The sequence below is a fragment of the Pezoporus wallicus genome, unplaced genomic scaffold, assembly GCF_028554395.1.
Source record: "Pezoporus wallicus isolate ANWC-B61680 ecotype Strahan unplaced genomic scaffold, APGP_CSIRO_Pwel_v1 contig_2871, whole genome shotgun sequence".
NCBI lineage: Eukaryota > Metazoa > Chordata > Aves > Psittaciformes > Psittacidae > Pezoporus > Pezoporus wallicus.
In genome coordinates, this window is record NW_026640775.1 from 3016099 (window position 1) to 3036318 (window position 20220).

The 20220-nt window shown below is 38.6% G+C and overlaps 1 protein-coding gene across 2 annotated transcripts in view; it reads right to left on the bottom strand.

Annotated features, from left to right (window-relative positions):
• RFX4 (regulatory factor X4) overlaps positions 1-20220 on the bottom strand; it is a 93308-nt gene that overhangs the window by 30274 nt on the left and 42814 nt on the right. For both annotated transcript variants that reach the window (XM_057420593.1, XM_057420592.1), the window contains exons 5-13: positions 18390-18451; positions 13811-14024; positions 12895-12972; positions 10889-11052; positions 8433-8533; positions 6562-6620; positions 4873-5017; positions 1518-1612; positions 315-432 (exon numbers count right to left, since the gene is read on the bottom strand). In XM_057420593.1, the coding sequence (XP_057276576.1) occupies positions 315-432; positions 1518-1612; positions 4873-5017; positions 6562-6620; positions 8433-8533; positions 10889-11052; positions 12895-12972; positions 13811-14024; positions 18390-18451 (1036 nt within the window). The remainder of the gene's footprint in view (positions 1-314; positions 433-1517; positions 1613-4872; positions 5018-6561; positions 6621-8432; positions 8534-10888; positions 11053-12894; positions 12973-13810; positions 14025-18389; positions 18452-20220) is intronic.

The following is a 20220-nucleotide window of genomic DNA, read 5'->3' on the forward strand; positions in this document are numbered from 1 at the left end:
TTGGGTTTGGGTTCACTTTGAACTGAAATAAGTTAGGGAATACTCTGGTAATCAACTCCTCCAGCTGACCTGTAGCCAATAACTCCAGCTACTAGCTTACAACAAACAAAAGGAATGTTTCAGCTCCCTGGCTAAATCTTGAAGACAGACACCTCTCTGAGCATTATTTCCAAATGTCACTAGCCGAGTTCTTTTTCTTAATAGATCCCTGGACATGTGAAAATTGGTTATGCTTTCACTTAAACTGTACATTACAAGCCAGGATGCAGATTTTCTGACTGCGGCATACAACTATTACAACAAAATCAAAGTACCAAAGCTGGGTGCACTGTGCAAAGTCATGTCCCGAATCACGCGAGTGCCAAAACAGGACCACATCAGGAGGAACTGCTGAGCTACTTTCTTCAAAGAGCCTTGTCTTTTGGTAGCTACCTGCAAGGAAACAGATGTATCTGTCAAGGAGAAACTTTTATTTCTACCACCTAATGCAGAGGAATGATGTACATATCCATCTTTTTTTTTTATACAGAAAAACTACTTACCATTATCTTTGTATTAAAATAAACACTAAAAATAAAAAAACAAAACAACCTTAGACAGAAAAGCATCTTGTAACCATATACTGCCTTCAGAAATCGTAAGTATTATTCAACACCAAGACTGAATCTCCCTTATAAAAGATGAAGGAACTGCCAAAACATTGCTCTGACCTTCATCTTAATTACTTACATGTTCATTCTTACTTCCTGGTCAAGGAAGCAATTTAGAAACAAGAATGCTTGATCCACAATGAAAATTTATATTAACACTGCAACCAAAGTTTACTACTGAATATAAATTTTTTATCCCTCCATGCTTTTCATGAATTCACATATTCATTTTACGATGAAAAACACTGTCCAGAAAGTCCACATTAGGCATTAACTCTAAAAAAATATAATTTACTATATTATATGTGAGATAAAGAATTAGGTTCATCCCATCAGCTAACAAAATCCATGTCAAGTTCTCCATGAAAATTAACAGTTATGGTCTGAATTTCAAATTACATTCCACCAACTAGAAGGAAAGTTCCCCCAAACAATCAAAGTATTTCAAGTAATGTGGGGAAGCATCTGTTGTTTACTGTATGTATCTTTTGCACAGAGAGAGGCAGTGAGGTTTTTTGGTTTGGTTGTTTGTTACTTCTTAGCTCTAACAACTGGTATGAAGAGTTGAAATTCTCATAGAACATCCTAATATAAAGTATAGTTAGTGACAGAAGTTAAAATAGCTGGTCGTACAATTATATCTTCTTTTTGGGACAGAATAGACAAAACAGAATAAAGCAGAATCATGACTGTGAGCAGTTCTCCATGAAAACTGGTGAGATGTTACCCACTGTTGCTTTACTCCTGCTTGTTACCAATGCCTGGCTCTTTTTTTTTTTTTTACTTCTGTTTTTGCTAAAAATCTATGACCTGGATAGAGCTCAAAATGCACATAAATGACTGCAGTCCTTACTCCTGCTTACCAACCTTTACAACACATCTGTCCACCATGGAATCCAGCCACTCGATGTACGACTCAATGGGGGACTGCTCTTCCAGAAGGTGATCAAACTCCTGATACACTGGCAGACAAAAAACAGCCCACCTCAGTACTTGGATTCCATTTTGAACAAAATAAAAACAAATCACAAAAGGGCTGCTGATAACATCACAAGTTTGCTGTGGTTTTCATAATACGTTGCTCAACTACAACAAATACAACAAGCTTTCTTGATGCTGACCCAGTAAGTTTACTCTGTCTCCTATCTCATTTCTATTGAAAGTGATGGAGTCATTGGATGTGGCATTTTAACGTGAGCAAATCACAACCCACTGTTTAAAGTTAAGATTTTGATTTAAGCTTCATCTGTCCGGTGTGCCCGGAAGTGAAACGTTTATGGTGTTCTCTATGAAGAGTGTGAAGCTAGGCCTTGACCCTGGTAGTGAAAAAAGGTCATGCATGAAATTGATTTAGAAATGCATAAAGAATCTTCTAAGCATCAAGTGGATGAGATTGTTGATAGGGCTCTCATCTGTATAATGCTTTAGTTGCAAAAATGTGACTTAACTGCTGCAAATCATTTATTTGCAATGCCAGACAAACACACAAAGAATTTCCATAAACTTCTACTTCTTCGAAATAAATTGCTACCAATGCACAAATGCTATACTTAATTCATCAAGAAGAGTTTTCAAAAGCAACCTGTGTACTTTTAAACCTCTCCTAAGTATACATATTCATATTTTAATACAGAAGGTTAAAACAACCAAGTCATTCAACTGCAGCTCTCAAAACTGCAAGTCTCTAATTGATTCTCATAGAATCAATAAGTGAAAGACGAAGATTCATGTGCTTTGGCATCTTAAGAAATTATTCTTCAATTCAGCTAAAATAAAAGGCCCAGTAAGTCAAGAATAAAGATACTTTTTTACCTGCTGTTACAGGATGATCTCAATGTGCTATGCATTTCCATTTATGTTTGGTTATAAATAACGGGAAGAAGGAATTTCCCACCATAGGAAAGACAGTGAGGGAGGTGGCGAAGGCAAAGCTTAGAGGTAATAGCTGGAGAAACGAGCCATAGAGGCTGACAATAATGAAAAGAACAAGCTCCCTGGTCTCTAAATTGGATCAGCAAGATGAGCAGGAATGCATTTGCTTCACACCTGACTACAACTTTGTTAACTCAGGCTTGCAAAAAGGCTGGATGTCAGAAACACTACCTGCGGAAGAAGGAAAATAGTGATATTTGGGCCATCTTCGTCTTGTTTCATTGTTTTATTGAATGGGTAACCTCCCTTTATTCAGAACAGGATCACAGAGAAACCTAAATGTTGTCTCCATACCTGAATATTTACCTGAAAAAACCCTTGCCTGATACAGCAAATTAAGTAATTCATATGCTGTGCAAAGAGGGAAACAAGAGTGGAAAAACAGTTCAGTTTGCTGCTGGAGCAATGCAACCGTGTGCAATGACCTATTTGAGAAAAGTAACTATTTAGCCTTTAGTGACTGTTAAAAATGCCTCAACAGGATCTGAGAAAGGAAGGAAAGATGAAACCATGTCAGAGACAGCTGCCATACTAGAGCAGGAAAGAGGTTCTCCTATAGCCAGTGACTTCACTCTGTTTATCTCAAAGCTTGCTTGTAAGCTTATAAGCATGTTTTTCCAGTTACAGTAGCTGGAAATTGTACTTTCGTGTTTATTAATACCAAGAACATGAAACCAAGCCTTAACTCCATGTCATAGGAGTCATACAGAATATGATATTTGAAAAGATCTTTGTTTATTCCACTAATAAACATCAAAGAGATGGGAAAAAAAACATCTAAGTTCTAGAATAATCTCTCTGTATATCTGCACTCCTCAGTGGAATCCTATCTCATGATGAACATTCATATTTGGTTACCATTTCTAAGCAATTGCTTATACAGGCCTAAAATATGGCAAAACATGTTCAAATCCATTAGCATTCAGGAAGGTTCCATTTCATTTTATTACACTTAAGTTTGTATTTAAATAGTTAGCACATATACAAAAAGCTTTCCTAAAAATTAAATATTTTCTGAACAAGAGTGGAAACTGTTGCTGTTACTAGGGATAACTTTAAGAACTCTCCTCACCAGTAGGAGGATGTTGGGTAGATATTGAAAATGTAGCAGATATCTGAAGGATGCACACAGCTTCTGGACTCCAGTCTCACTATATGCTACCTGTTACCACATCAAGTTTCCATCTCCTCAAAAGGTGAGAAAGCCACATCAGGAAATGAATCAAGGATTAAGAATGAGAGGAAAGAGTACCAAGCACCTCTTGCTGGAAAACCGAAGTAACAGAGAATACAACACCAGTCCCTAAACTGAGGAGAAGACTTCTAGTGTTAGCATAGTGGGATAAGTGCCAAAGTCAACCTTGCAAGGTACAGCGTACATGTGAAAGTGTCACCCTTCCTCTTCCCAGCCACTCACTGAAAGTGTTGCCCTACCGGCAAACCTACCCTTTCAGGGCTCCCACAAGTGGTTGCCCAGGTTGCTCCCCATTAAGGCTGGTTCTGGATAAAAGATGACTGGTCCTCCTCAGGTGAGAGGTAACAACACAACAGGTGGGTTCACAGGGAAGTGAGGTTATGAACGATGCTAAAGACAAAGCTGATCAACTCTGGTACCTCAGAGGGACAAATTCAATGTGCTTAGGGTTACACCTAAGCTTACAACCCCACACACTTGCTGGATAGTGCAATTTAAATTTTATCCTTGCAAAAGACCTTTGACTCTAAAACCAATTTGCCAGCATCTCCAAAGTCACTTTTCAGTTCAAGCCCTTCACTTTACTAGTAGACTAAATCAGCCAGTGAGCTTGCTTGATATGGGACTTCTGCTTACTCATATAAGTTCAGCGTGAAAGCACGTACCCCATCAAATGAACTTGCTTATGAAAATACATGTGGACCTTCTCATAAGTAAAATTTACAAATACACAGTGTCAAAGCCATTAAAAAGGCAACTCTCCTGCAGCTCTACAGCAGTAGAGATCAAACTTCATCAAATTTAATGCTTTAACTCATAGATTTAGCTTGCTCAGGTTTATGGAAAAAAGTCTTCCTGAATCTGGGTGCAAATTTTATGCCATTGGGTGTTCTGGATACTAGAAAAAAACTCATTAATGGAATTGTGCCCAGATATATGCCTCAAAATATAAGACCTTGACAGGGCTTTCCCTTGCCTATTTACCTTGAGAGTCAAAGCAAACCAATGGCTGTAGAAACAGTGTTACTTTCATTGAGCTTTGTTTCCAGGAGGAAACCAAGTTCACCTGGCTTTGTTTGAGGGTTCTGCTCTTACATTGTATGATGAGTTTTCTGTGTTCCTCCCGTGAGTCCTCCATAGTATAGAGGGTTTGTTTGGTAATGCTATTCAGATCCACATTCCTCCAGTCCTCCAGCATTTGAAATGTGATGTCTGCGCTGTGGATCACTGTTCTTGATGCCTGTAATCCAATCCAATCAATTCATTAGTTCATGGTTTATTAGGTTAAAAATAGACTTTATCCTCTTTTACGCTTCCTTAGCTAGGCTCGCTAAGTTGATTCTCCTCATGGACCCCCACCCGCCAATTTGATGTCTTATGGACATTACAAGGCCCTCTAACCACAGAGAACTAACTCCCAAGTAATTTTGCCAACTAAAATCATGTGCAAGTATTTTGATTGCGTCCACCACAAACCCTGATGAACAACACTAATCTGCTGTCGCTGGTCTTCTCAGTTTCTAATAGCTCTGCTGGTTTTCTTTACCAGCTTCAGTTCAAAACCAAAAAGCAACAAGAAAAATCAAGATGAAAACAAACCAACCCCACTCGGGTTTGCACCCTCCCTTCTCCCAAACTATGAAGGCTCTGATTCTTCCCTCAGTCACATGCAAAGGTTAAAGCTCATTTGTCCCTGCACCGTATCTGCTTCTTGGTTGGTTGAGATGCAGGTCTGCTGTTGACAGTGGGGGGGATGGACTGAGACACTAAGTCATGGTCATATAATATACACCAGATCTCTGGAAGTTAAGCAGAGATGATAACCCACACCAAGGTTATCAGCCTCCCCAAGGAAGTGATGCATTTGAATAGTCCTTCATGTAAGTAAACTGTTTCATTCCAGGTGTGATGAAGACAGTTGTGGTCTCTGTGTCTTGATTTCCTCTGAATCCCTATGGACCTCCAAAGCTCAGTGATGGTCCACTGTGTTTGCGGAAAGGTAGCACCGGTATCACTGCCTTCACCACTAAAATAATGGAGGAAGATGTCTACAAAGACGTCCTTGCAGGAGTGTTTTTCCCTTGGGCTTCACCACTCACAGGGGTGTTGGATACACCTTCCAAAAGTGGAGCTTTCAGTGTGACAAAGAAATCAAACTGCCTGCTCCATTACACTGGTAAAACATTCATTAACTGAATATGTTTTCCCCCTTTTTATACTACACAGAATTTGGCCTCATGACTTTTTGATAGGCAGCTGTGATCTAAACTAATTGATGAAAAACAAACACTTCAGAGTAGGTTTTATATTCACTTGCTATGATTGCAAGACTATTTCTGTTTAAAACCTCAGCAGTTCAACTGTTTAGGTTTTTACTAATTTGCATGATTTATAATATACAATTAGCCTTGGAATTTCTTGTCAGGCATATAGAAATATTTCTTACTTTGCAGTTGACCTACTAATAATACTGCCTGCTCTGAAATCAATTGAATGTTTTTCATTTATTGCCTGGAAATGAACCATCTATTCAAATCAAATAGTGATTTTTTTTCATAAAAGTACCCTGCTGAATTTAATAATCAGGGGTTGCCGGTTGTATAGAAAAGTATTTTTTGCTGATTACTTCTTGACTTTGTAAAGGTGTTCACAATAAATATTGGAGACAGACTGCTAAACGTGATCTCTTCCTCTTTGAGTAAAGTCCAGTCTACCAATTCCTAAAATCATTTCAAAAGTCAGTAAAAATGGCATTCAGCAAACTTAATGAACTGAAATACTTACTTGGCAGAGATGATTTAGCGATGTCTGACGACGGAGTATTTGTGAGAATCTTCTGGACACTGCAGGAAAAAAAAGATACATAATTTACACACTGTGCTAAACAAAGAAAATTACTTCTGAAATTACTAAATTAAAACAAGGACCAGAAAAATATATCCAGTTTCTTGCATACAATTACAACCACATAAAATTCATTCAAATAGCCCAGATTTAATCGTGTTTAAACCTTGACCTAAAGCCTTAAATCTGGATGTTCAATCAGTTTTACAGAGGCATATTACAGCAATGATTTATGGATGCTGTGAATAATGAGGTGACAAGAGAAATGTAGAGGACAATGGAAGAGCTTTGCTTGTTCAGCATAGCAAATTTTCTCTTGATACACAAAGGAACTGAAGGCCAGAGAGAGCTATTTAATACAAAGAAAAATGTTGGTGCAAGAACAAGTGGCATAAAATAATGATAGATACATTATGTGTGGAAATTAGAAAAGGTTTCCAAGTGTTAATGCAAATAAGTTTTGGAAGAGTTTTTTGACTAGACTAGGAGGAGCTAAAATCTGATACAGTTTCAGGTAGAATTTGGTCAGAGTTTCTAAAAGAGATTACATGAAGTACTAATACGCTATGGGGTAGGGTGCCCATGACATACTTGCCAGCTGATGCTCTTATTTTAGCACTTTCCAAGTGATAAGGACCTTGCATTAAGATGATTTTCTAAGCTTGGAAAATGAACTTAAAATGTTATGTTGTACATCTTTTGTCTGAAATCTGTGACTCGAGAAATGCAAACATGACCAAGGCTTGCAGTTGCTCCTGTCAGTACCTCCATTGGCTGCCTGCACTATCACAAATTCTGATGAGGAGGGATCAATTGCAGAAGCAACAAAGGCTTGTGTAAAAGGTAGGATGCACTCAAGTTTTCACTTACTTATACTAAAATCACCAAAGACTTGCAGATCTATCCATACAAGCCTTAGACATAGTCACAGAGTAGGTTTTCCCTCTGTACTCTACACAGAGGCAGTTAAGGCATAGAGATTGAGAATGACTAGAAAGTGCGTAGTCCATCTCTTTCTCTCTCCCTATCAGATTGGAAAAGATTTTGCTGTTTCAGATTCTCAATATTTTTGAGCTGACCAAGATGTGATAAAGCATATTCTCAGTTCTTTGTGTAGCTTTTAAAATAAATTAGTAAACAGTGCAAAAAAAAAACCCCTAAAATTAGTTGTTCCAATTTACAATCTGACTGTTCTCAGTAAAATATACACCTAATTTTCCACGCTGATCAAAATAGTTAATCCTTCTCCTAAATTAGATTTTTTTTTTTTTTCCCTTTAACTTTGGGTTGTGGAATTTAGTGCTCATGAAAGGCAAAGAACTGAGAGCCGTGAAATAAAGCAGGCTTTATCAATAGGTGATGTGCACTGCAGGCATCTACAAAGCACATCTGAAAAGGACTAGTGCCCTTTCCTGTGGTGACAGGGTAATTTGATCTCCTTCATTTTTAACTCTGGCACTTTTTTGAGTAAGGGCCTCAAGCTGTATTCAAATTGTGCTAGCCTAAAGGTTTGTTTAATAATTTTCTGTGCCTAATATCGTCACTAATGCTTACTTACTATCAACAAAATTAATTTCTTATCAGAATCCACAAGAAAGAAAAAGCAAATCATCTCTTTTTGAGCAGTGGCTCATTTCGCTAAATGAAATTGGTTCTCATGAGCAAGTGGAGGCTGTAAGTGAATGCAAGATTTATAATGCTGACAGGTTTTAATTCCTAAAAAGAATACTAGTCTCACTTCCAGTTAATTTGTAATCAATGAGCACTGGATACATCTCAGGTTAATAGGAGAAAGATTGCGTAATACATACATTCAAATTTGATATTTCGTAGGTTTTCTGGTAAATCGTGGAGAGCTACTTTCAGCCACTCATCCAGTTGCTTTGCAAACTTCCGGATCACCTGTGTCAAACTGAAAAATCACTACATCAGAGCAGGTTTACTCTGTGCTTTATGCTATCAAATCTGTGAACATGTAAACACTATGAGTCAGTTATTTACAACTCACTGTTATGCAGTTACTGATGTATTTTGGTTTGTAAGCATGAAGAAAAACTTCTGAAAACATTTGGAGGAAAAGGAAAACATGTTCAAAACCTGATAAAGAATGAAATTCTCTGTACTGCACTGCCTTGATGCTTGCAAACAATATTCTTCCCACTCTATACAAACAGAAAGACATAAAGTCACAACTGTTTAAAGAAGACAATAGATCAAACTTTAGGTTTCAGCTCATCTGTGCCCACATTTATATGGATGCACATGGGGACGTACAAGTGAAGCAACAACCAGCTATGCTGCAGGCTGGAGCCAGTGAGTGGGTGATGATGGTGGGGAGGAATTTCCAGGCCAAGCCCACACAGATAGGGGAAGTGGGGGTGGAACAGGACCTGCCTGCTTAACTCTGCACAGGACAGGAACTCTCCCAGGCAAGTGAGATTTCTCTCTACTTCCTTACTACCCTGCCCTGACGGCTCCATCATTTCCTGCTAAACTTCGAAGGCTGCTCATTCTGCCCTTCTTGGAATTACTCAGTATAAAGTGACAGTGTCCAAAAACAGTTGCAGGGTGTTGTGCAGGGGACCCTAACACTTGGTTCTACCAGGCTGAGCTGCACTGCCTGTAGCAATACTAGAGATATACACAAGTAAGAGGGGAAAAATGCAAGGAGCTTTGCCTTTCAGCCATGCAGCTTTTTCTGTTTGTACACCTAAGGTGCTGCACAGAGAACAGAGCTGGTAAAATAAACATGGCCATAGGACTGCTGTGCTCTACGCAGACACTTTAAGAGGACAGGGGATGGATGACAACTGCTGTACCCACTAAAAAGCAGCTTTTCTGGACAGCCAATGTCTGTTCCCAGGAAGACCCTCGGAGGATTCTGGCTGAGTCAGCAAGATTTACTTCGGGAGCTTCCATTGCAATGAGACCCTTCTTCACCCCCTCCAGTGCAGGCTATGGCTTAATAGCCACAATCTGGCCCTTTATATGCATTACAAAAGTCTATATTCACACTCAAGTCTCTCCTTATTTGCTATGAAAGAACTAAGCAGCTTGAGAAAAGGACTGCTGTTCTGTTTAATCCTTCCAGTGAAATAGATTTGGGGGGCCTGAGGTGCAAAGCTTGTAAAAATGTACGTGTCTTATCAAGGAAAGCACATGCTTATAACAGGTTTCTTGTGGAAAAAAAAACATTTTGCCTGTACTTTAGCCGTCACGCAGTGCACATAGAAGAGCAGAACAACATCTTGAAAACATTTGCCATGATTAGGGACACCTTTAAAAACTTGAGGGCCAAATACACAGCACCATTAAGAAACTCCTGGAGCAATATTGCTAATAAATTACTCAACTTCAGGAACACATCAGTCAAATAATACTAATGGTGTTCGCATGTATTTAGAAAAATATCAGTTTCCTTATGTTCGTATTAGGAAAACCAAAGGATAAAACAGGTTGACTGCACTCAGTGATTACACTTCTTGCTATGAACTGTTGATCTCTGTCCTGCTTTACCAATATAAACAAGAATTCTTGGACTCACATGAGCTCCAGGTAGGAAGAGAACAGCTGAGATCTGCCACGTGGATTGAAAAAAGTGAATTTAGCTTTGAAACGAAAGAGGTAAATGCTTGCTAATATTATTAAAGTGATTCTAAAATAAACATGCATCTCTTCTTCATAGGGTAGTATTTAAGTTAAACCAGCTTGTCCAAAACTTCACAAGCATGATGTTCATGTTTTATACTCCTGGCAAGCAGAATAACAATAGGGTTCCAAGAGCGTATACAGAGACAAATGCTTAGGTTGCAGTGCCTAAATATTCATGTAAGTATTAACAAAAGGAGCAGCTAGGCCAGCTCCTCTTGTCACTGTAATTCAGAATACTGCTATGTTGTTATCCCAGAATAGCAGAACAATGTCCGAGTGTTCAGAAGACAGCGTGGCACTCTGCAGCCTGCAGACTTCTGATGTTCCCTGGAAGCTGGGATGTAACTATTAACTTGATGTTACAAACCAAGAAGAAGGTGGTATCCTTTATCAGACAAAAATTAACAAGTTTTTCATGATACAAATCTTGTTAAAATCTGAACTTTTCTTCAGGATCACATCGGGTCTTCAACTCCTTTGAAGTGACATTGTGAGTTAAACTCAGGAAACTGGTGGCAGCAAGCAGCTTTCTGAGAACTGGTGCCGTTCTAGAGGAAAAGACATGCAGCAAAGACAGCTGAGCTAAAACGTGGTCAGTGCTGCTAGCTATACTGACCTGTCAGGTAATGCTTGTAGTACAGTTGGCATCAAAACTCCAGAAATTGCTTTGTACAGAATTGAATCACAAACTCCCACTATATTCACTACAGTTGAAGAACCCAATACAGGCAGCATATGAGGAGGCATCCCTTGCCAAAAGTGCAGAAGAAAACTTTGAACCTGCAATCATGAGAAGAAGCAGGGATGTTTAAATTAAAATAATCAAAGGCCACAAATACCATTTTCTTTAAACAATCCTGCTTACATAGCATTTGTTTCAACCCCAGGTGTGGACTGATGGTGTATAACACAGGGAAGGCATATTCCTTAACTAGACAGGCTTATACTGTAATGCAGCACACAGTGGGATAATCAACCAAAGGGTGAGGAGACACTCTGAGTTGGTGCCAGGGTGTCTTTGTGCTACTACAGTAGAGAGACCCATGAGAACCACCGTATTTTTACCTTCCATCAGTGGCTGGTGAGTGTAACTCTTTGGCTTCCACATGTCAAGCCTTTTTCTCTCTCTTTGCTCTCTGTCCCTGTATACAAAGGAATGCAATCTAGGGCTTGGTGTAAGAAGGGAGAGAAGGATAGCACATGGCTTACAGAGGTAAATATACCATTTTTTTGTCTTTGTTTTGGAAAGAAACACTACACTTCTGGATTTTTTGTTTCCTCCATTATGAAGGAAAGAGGAGAAAGAATGGAGAGAGACAAAAAAGAAAATGGGGAGGAGATTTCAGACACAGCAAAATATACCTCTGAAAATTTTCATTTAGGAAATAAAGGTATTAGTCAGTGAATGATATGGTCAGTTCTAGAAGAGTCAGAACACTGGCATTCATATATGATAACCTTCTGCATGCAATCTGTGCTGAAATGAATAATAAAACCAGGTGCAGTAAAGAGTATTTGCCATTCATATATCGTTGCTGCTCATCTCTTTCCCCAACATTGATCCTGACTCATTCCCTAATAAAATATAACATCCTGCTCTTAAGAAAGTATTCTGACACTCATCCAGCAACATTTCCTAAACATGCGTCACGTATTTCTCACATGGAAACATCTAGACTGGGTACAATGACTTAAAATACCCTCAGCTTTAAAGCAAAAGAGTATGAGAATTAAACATTGAAAGGAAGAAAAGCAGGGGATTTCTTGCCATTGTTCAGGAGGCAGAATCAAAAGACCCATTTCCTTTGTTTTGTTGGATTTTTTTCCAGGACCTGGATGTCATATTTGAATCAGGCCCTCAGCATCTCTCCAGATTTCTTTTCCTGAACTAGAGGCCTTCTCCACATGTAATCTAAACCTGCTTGCATTCCAGTGATATTTTATTTTTCAGCTCTAATTGCATGCACTGCCAGAAAACCCTCAAAGTCAGTTAAATACATAGCAGGTACAAACCTTATCCATTTCTAATGGATGGTATGAACTGCTGAGCTGCTGGATGGTATGAATGGCTGGATGAGCTGACGGATGGTGCCAACTGCTGTGTGTGTCTTCCCAGCTGCACTTACATAGAGCTGAGCAATCAGAGACTTCAGTACAGTTTTCTGGGATATCTGGGATTTTGTAGGCACCCCACCACCCTGCACCATTGTTAACAGACCAGCAGAGCACCTGCCCTGGGTTTGTGTTGAACACTCAGAAGGATTCCTTCAAACAGAGCTCAGCCCCAACTCAAAGCTTAGAAAAGTGTCATGGACATACTTCTTGAGTTGTAAGGACTGGATTGTCCAGCATCTTATAAGGGGATATTGCTACCAGCCTCTCCGGCTGGAGAATGAAGAAACAAAAACATTCCCGTTGCTTTCATTCCTCTAACTTGCACAGTGTTATGAGATTTAACATTATTGGTCACTTTACATACTCAAGTGTAGCCATTGTTCATTACTCATGAAAAGGATCTTTCACCACAAAACCATAAGTTTGTAATACCACGTTCAAAATAAGCTCTCAGATCCGTTAATACCTTACATATCATTAAACTACAACTGTAGTTTCTAACCATACCTCATCAAAGTTTGCTCTTATTACAGTGTCTAGTATTCTTTGACAGTGAGTTCTATACATCATAATAAAGGTAGAAACCTGTAAAAGAATGAGAAGGAAACACACAAAAGATCATTCTACTTTAAGAAATCTGCTTTTAAAAATATCAGAATATAAAGAACAAAAACCCAAGTTTTATCTTACCTATGCACAATTGCAAAAAAAAAATGAAATCAGTTAGAGTCTAGTTAGATTAGTTAGATTAGCTTTAAGATGAGTTTTCTTCTTAAAAGTAAATTCTCCCTTTGAATTCATGGATTTTTCTATGTCAATGGGGATTCTTCAAATATAAGAGGAGCAAAAAGCCTCAGTGAGATCAAAGACGAGAATGTGGCCCTAATTAGGACATAAAGAACTATAAAACCCTATTCTTTTGTCCACTTCACATTGATACTACACATGTGAATAGCATCAGAAAACTAGCAAGCTCAGCCAAGAGCAGCCAGAGCACTTTTCTCATATATGCAGATAGGATTCTCTTAATTTCTAGTCTAAAGGGATAAGAAATGCACTCGGTCCCTCTCTGCTCATGGAAGCATCAGAACTGATTTTCAGTTTGTCAAATGTGTTCACAGATTAAAGAGCTATAATATATTTAAAAACAGTTCCCCTCAAACCTCACTTGCTATATGCAATGTAACTTTAATAATAAGTGTGCATGAGCTTTAGACATATTGTACAGCTATAGTGTCAGCTGCCTGTTTTAAGGGAAGACATTTCTTCCTATTATATAAAGTAATTAAGTCCCCCATAAATAAACTCAAAGCATTATTAAACTTACTCTGATTTAAAGTCTTTATGTTTTAGATAAATCTTTCATCCAGAGCAGGGGAAAAAAACCACAAGACAAGCTGAGAAAAGATTTCCAAACTGTTACCTTCTCCTCTGGCAGACTGGCTGGCAGATTTAGATCTTTGACATTTGGAAACTCTGGCAGTAATGTTCCCAGTTTGGATCGTGGTGAATACGCCACTGTCTGTTTGGTTACTTCTTTTTTTCCTGTTTCGTTGACCCAGGCTGCTCCTTTTTTAGAATACATCACATCATAATACTGTGAGTTTTCTTTCACTGCAATCCCATAATAGTGGTACCTGATACATAGAGAAGCATATTTTATGGAACAGATTGCTTGAAAAGTAAATAATAAAAAACGGGGAAAGAGAAACTGATAATGCCGGTGATTTCTACAGCAAAACAGATTGTTTAATAGTTTATACATTATTAATAAGCATTGATTCAGTAGCAGAACATTGAGGTAATATATTGGGCTTCCAATTATCTTTCCTTCTGGTAAAAGTAGCTCTCTTCAGAGTTAATAAAGCTGACTCTGTTGCAGGGCAGGAAAATAATGGACTTGCTTTTTCTTTTTTCTTATTATTAAAAAAAAAAAGCATCCTAAAGCTACTTGTTGGCAGAGCTCTGCCGTGCAGCTGCTCCTTTAGTTTAGCAATAAGCAGAGGTACAGACTCTCTGGACTGGCCCTTCTGTTGTTATTTCAGCTCCCTGATTCTCAGACTGTTGAGGGCTGGTTTGATCCCTGAGAAGCCCGAGTCTTTATTGCAAATGAGCTGATCAGAAATGTTTCAAAAATTGGAAACACTTTAATGAAAAGAGAAAGAGGAAAAAAAGGCTTATGTTGGAAAGCAATGAATGGTAGGAAATGTACAGTTCAAATTATCTGCTTCTTAACTTAGCATCAGCACTGGGTTTAGATCAGCAACGGATACTACACAGCACTGTAACTCTGTGCAGACCATAGCGGGGATTACAGAGTGTGGCTGTGCTATAAGAATGGATTGATATCCTTATAGCACAATCTGTTCTACAACTTAACTTTATTATAGGTGTTAATAGAAGCACTGATTATCCAGTCTAACTCTTGCATCAAAGCAACGATTTTTAATGATTACAAAATGCGTGACAAGATTGTATTGCTCACATACTTTTGATTCACCTGGCTTTCCTAGAGGGAATTTTCAATGAACTTCCAGTTTTCCCTTTATGGCCTATCAGAAGCCTATCACACCACGGTGAGAGAGTGTCTTCTGGATCCCACTATGGTGGCAGGAGAAGTTGCCATCTCCAGATGTTTGTTATACTCCCCAGACAGTTAGTGATTTCAGAACACTCCCAGCAGATCTGTTCACTTTCACCTGAATGGACTTGAGTTTGATTTGGGCAAAATCAACTTATTTTACAAATGTCACCAATTAAATCAGTGAGGGAGTGCCATCTAAGAGACAGTAGTTTAAACTAACTCAGGTGACTCTTTTCCTTTTTTCACTCAGGGTTATCCACCCACAGATCAGTGCATGTGATAATCTCCAGCAGAAAGTGGTGGCAAAGAGATGGAAGCCCTAATCTTGTCTACCAGAACAGATGGACTGAGAGGAGGCCTGGGGGTTGAAGCAAACTTCTAGGATGTGGCTCCCTTGCCATGCCCATTGAGGATGATCTTTATTGTCCATTGAAAATAAAAGCTATCTTGAACACAGTGTTAAATAATCCAAGGTTTCCAGGAAGCTTGAAAATCATATAGACAGCAATAGCCAAAGTAACTCCAAAGGTTTTCCAGATACCCTCCTCCTTCAGTAATTCTACCATCCCAAATGGCAAAAACTCACTGGTACAGTTTACAAAGATTCTTTTCCAAGCCCTTCTCTGTATTTATATCAGAAAAAAAACTAACTTAATTCAGTAAACAGGGCCTGAAAGTTTGACCTGTAGAAGAATAATGAGCAGACAATACAATCGTTTTTGTGGTGAATAGTAGAATGGTTTTTACTCTCATGGATCCAGTATCTGCAGCATTCCTTGAAAGAAAGAAAGAAAATTCCCCTTCACGACATGTAGTTTCCATCAGTTTAACTAACCTCTTGTGTACATAGTTGAAGAGTTTCAAACTAAACTACAGAAAGAAATTGGCTTTCATGTTTAGCTGCCTTCTCACGGCTCACCTGCAGTGGAACTGTTTTTAAGCTCAGTGCAATAGAGAACAGCTGCATGCTTGCAGCAATAAACCCAGCTGCAAAAAAAGAAAGCCTCAGAACTGATGACCAAGAGTATAGCACCATTGTAGCTCTGAACTTTGTAATGTTACAAAGCAGCAGTGCTATAAAAAGACTGAAGGCAGAACAGTGTGAAGTCAGATAATCTTAACCACTTCTATGGCCAAATTTTCTTTGGCAGTAGCAGGGAACTGGAATGAAAATCATAGTGGCAGCAATTGGTCACCACAGCTGGTGATAAAGGGACTGAAGCGTTAACGCTTAAAGTAATGTCTTTACGTAACTCTTAGTTGCAATACAGTTAGATATTCCCTAAAACAAAACCAGAGATCTGTTACATCTGTGCTGCATCTAGCAAGAAGTGTATTTATTGTAAAGAAGTACAATGTGCGCATGCTCTGTGTGTGTTTATACTTCTTGTACAATATATCCTTTTCATTGGATCCAATGAGAATGACTCCTCTGTATGCTATTTATAATCCTTGGGGTGTTAACCGTTGATGAAGATGCAGACATCCTCTTTTGGAGCAGAAGAACTTAATTTCATAACTTATGAGGCTGCAAGATTTGAGTCACTGTGATCTCCCTCACAGGAGTAACCAGGGACTCTCAGGGGTCAAGCATCTTGTACAGCACAACCAGCATGCTTTACAGAAACCTCTTATTTGCTACATAGGGAGCAGAACCATTGCAAAGGTGGCATGGGAGGAGTATGTGACCTGAAAGCCTCTCTGATAGATATGAAGTTTAGGGGGGAACTATGCAAGAAATAATAAGTCTCATTGATTTTTTAATCTCATTGAGAGTAAAGAGACGTAATTCTTGAAGACATAAGACATCTTCAGTCAGCAAATCAAGAGCATCTTGCCCCTCTGGGAGACTCCAGACAAACTGGACCTGTAGGAGGAGCTCCAGTTTGGAAATACAGCAGTGCTCATTCCTTTAATTAAAGGGGAGGACAAGTACCAAAGTTGTAGCCAATGCCAAAGTGATTTGATGGCTAACAATGGTTACTCTCATACAAATGCTTCCATAAAGCAACTTATGCATACTTTCTCTCCATTTTTATGAACCTCCACAGAACTTATATTCAGTGCTAAATCCTGATTCTCTGAGTCTGGACCTGCCATGCTTTCCTCACATGTTGTTGGTCTAGTCCAGAAATTGCACCTAAGAGATTTCTGGTACCTTTATTATGAGTCATGTTATGGTAGCTCTGAATTTGCATTTGGGAAGAGATTTTAAGTCTTCAGTTAGCTGCTTAAATATGGCTAGTCTAGACTGAGAAAGCTGATTTATATAATCTAGGAGAAGCTCAAGGTAGGAGAGAAGACATTTAGTCGCATCAAAGAGATACTGCTTGGCATGGACCACTTGTTAGTTAACTTTAATGGCATTTCTTTTAGCATCTTAATTTCTTTTCTTTTTTTCCTTTAAAGAGTGGGTCATCCTATCTTTAGCATGTATGTTCAATTCTCATTACATATTTGTTTCTCAGCATTTAGCAATACTGTGTTTATAGGCTTTGTTTTGAAAGAGAAACTTTGCCAGCAGAATTTTGCAAACACTCTGCCCCAGGTTTTCATTTCTCCTGCGTAGTTTTCCACTTTAGATCTATAGGGGCTACCCTTAGAAAACCCTGTAGGATTCTTTGAAAGCTAAACAATAAAAGCAGACTCCTAGCTTATTCTTTTAGGAGGCTTTATGTTTGCCATAAAAAGATTCAAAGCTCCAAAGATCCAGCTCCACTGGAAAAATTTAATGGAGTCCACAAGCAGAAAAGGACGTATAAAACCACCACTGTATCCTCTTTATAAATTGGTAGAATCATATATTGTCAACAACTGGAAAAAGTCAAATACCCCAGGAAGTGCATTCTTCTTTCTGAATCAATTTTTCATTCTGGTATTAGGATGAACTGTACCATCTTTTGGGTAAAGAAATAAATTAATTCCTTGATCACTTAAAAGATACATTGGATTTCATTTACACAGGAAAAATGGTGGTTAAATCCAGGTTTGGAAACAATTTTGTCTTAGGCCAATGTATGTTACTACCCAAATTCCAGATAACATTCTGCCACCTGTCCTCTAAACTGAAGCATGATGTTAACCAGCTGTGATTTCCGAGCCTCCAGCAGTAGCTCCATTACCCCTGGGTGTGATTGTCCTTTACACTGTGTAAAGTGAGTTGAGATGGAAGACTTTGTAGCAACACTATGGAAAATAACACTGATGAAATCAGTAAAAGGCCTCCACTGGACTACCTTTGCAGGATCACCACCGAATCAATAAGACAATGTAAAGACTATAATGGAACCTCCATCAAAGTTGGTGTTTAAGTCCCCAAGTGGACAAATTATTCCCTCATCTGATACCGTTCTATTCAGTAAAGCCAGAGCCAGATGGGGCCCTGCGTGAGATGATAATAATACCATACACTGCTTACTTTGATTGGCCTCTGGTTCCAAGTCTTCTTGTTGTTAGCTGTGGAAACTGTTGCCTTATTATCTGCAAATAAATAGAAATTGTATTAGAAAAAATGAAAAGCACACTAAATAGTAGCTAATATAGACTGCTAAAGCAGAACAGCAGAAAAACTGTACTGCAATGTCAGCGAAATACGTGACAGGAGAAATCAGAAATAAAGCTGTTATTTTTTTCCATAACTTAAAGAGGAGAAAGACTTTAGAATTCAGTATAATTCCATTAACTACAATTACATTACATAGAAAAAATTCAAGAATTACTGGAGTAGAATAAATTTCCTAAAAAAACTAAGGTTAGTTCTGCCTCTAAACTAAGAAGGATTATGCTTAGAATTTGCTTACTATTTATTTATGTCAGTTTGGAGGATCAGCAAACTTGGGTTTGCTACAAATAGAGGAAAATCTCCTTTTGAGAGTATTGGAGGCTACAGTTCTCTAAAGACCTTCACAATCCTGCCATTAAACACTCCTTTTCCTAAAAGATGATTCACTGAAAAGATTTTGGTACTTGACAGGGGCAAAACTTCTACCAGGGAAGACTCACTGTTGCGTTTGCAAAGAGAACTTGTAATCAATTTATCCTCTGTGGAAAACAAGTGCATCTCAGAAACAGCAGGGTATCATCAAGAATCTGGACTCTAGTCTGTCAGCAGAGATTAAAAGAACATTGCTACTGTAAAACAAAACTTCTTTAGTGGCAGACGCGTTTAAGGAAATGGATTAATGAATGCAGATTGTGCCTTCACTAATCAGAGCCTCTGACAAGCAGACTAGTGCTGATGAAAAAGCTCTGCGGGGCTCAGCACCTCATAGGATTGAACCCGATTCTCAGTGTGATCTGCAGTAGGAGGAAAGCTCTTCTGGCAGAACAGTCATGCAAGAAAGATTTCAGTAAGCCTTGAAGATTCACCTCCAAAAGGGATTTCTTCCTCTTTAAATTTATAATCCGTTTTAACTGTATTTTCATCAAATAAATCGCTACATGTTTACTCTTTGGGGCAAACATCAACTAATATTAAAGGAAAACAGGCATGCAAGAAGAAATGTAACCGTTCATCTGGAAGAAAACGTCAATTAAAATTGATTAAATAATATGGATTTTTTTCTCCATTAGCCATTTTGCCACTGTGATAAATATTTAATCCTGATTGATGACTGAAAGCTCTGGAACACGTATTTGGATCAAAAGGTGCTACATAAATAAAGACATTACAATGTCACATATTTGACCATTTCTTCTGTATTTTTTATTTATTTTTTCAGCAAATGTACAATCAGCCTGTCTTTATGTCGTGTAAAAACTGACCTGTGTTGGTTTCCAAGAGCTTTGCACAACGTGGCTGATGTCAGAAACACAGCCTAGACTCAGAGCCGCTAGGTTGTTCAGCTTTAATTTCTGAGCAAAACTTCAGCAAACAGTAAAACACTTTTGTGGAGCTGTGAAAGTTCAGCCTAGCTGTTTGATAAATGAGCAGACAGGCAAGCAGCCCTTCTTTCTTTTTTTGTATGGATTCAATGAAGCCTGCCTAAAGAACACCACATGCTGTTCCAGCTACTGATCTAACATTCCGCAACATCTCAGCCTTCCAAATTCCCTTTAATTACACATTAATCCCACCCCTCTCCCTTTCATTTTCTGCAGACAGGGTTGGGGGCTCCACAGGGCTGTGGGAAAAAAGGCAGTGTTGAAGAACTTCTTTCTGAGGATGAGAGTTTGGGGCTAGGGGATTTAAAAAAATAAATATTTCCTCCTTTTTTGGTGGTAGCTGTCATTCAGAAAATACCATTCCT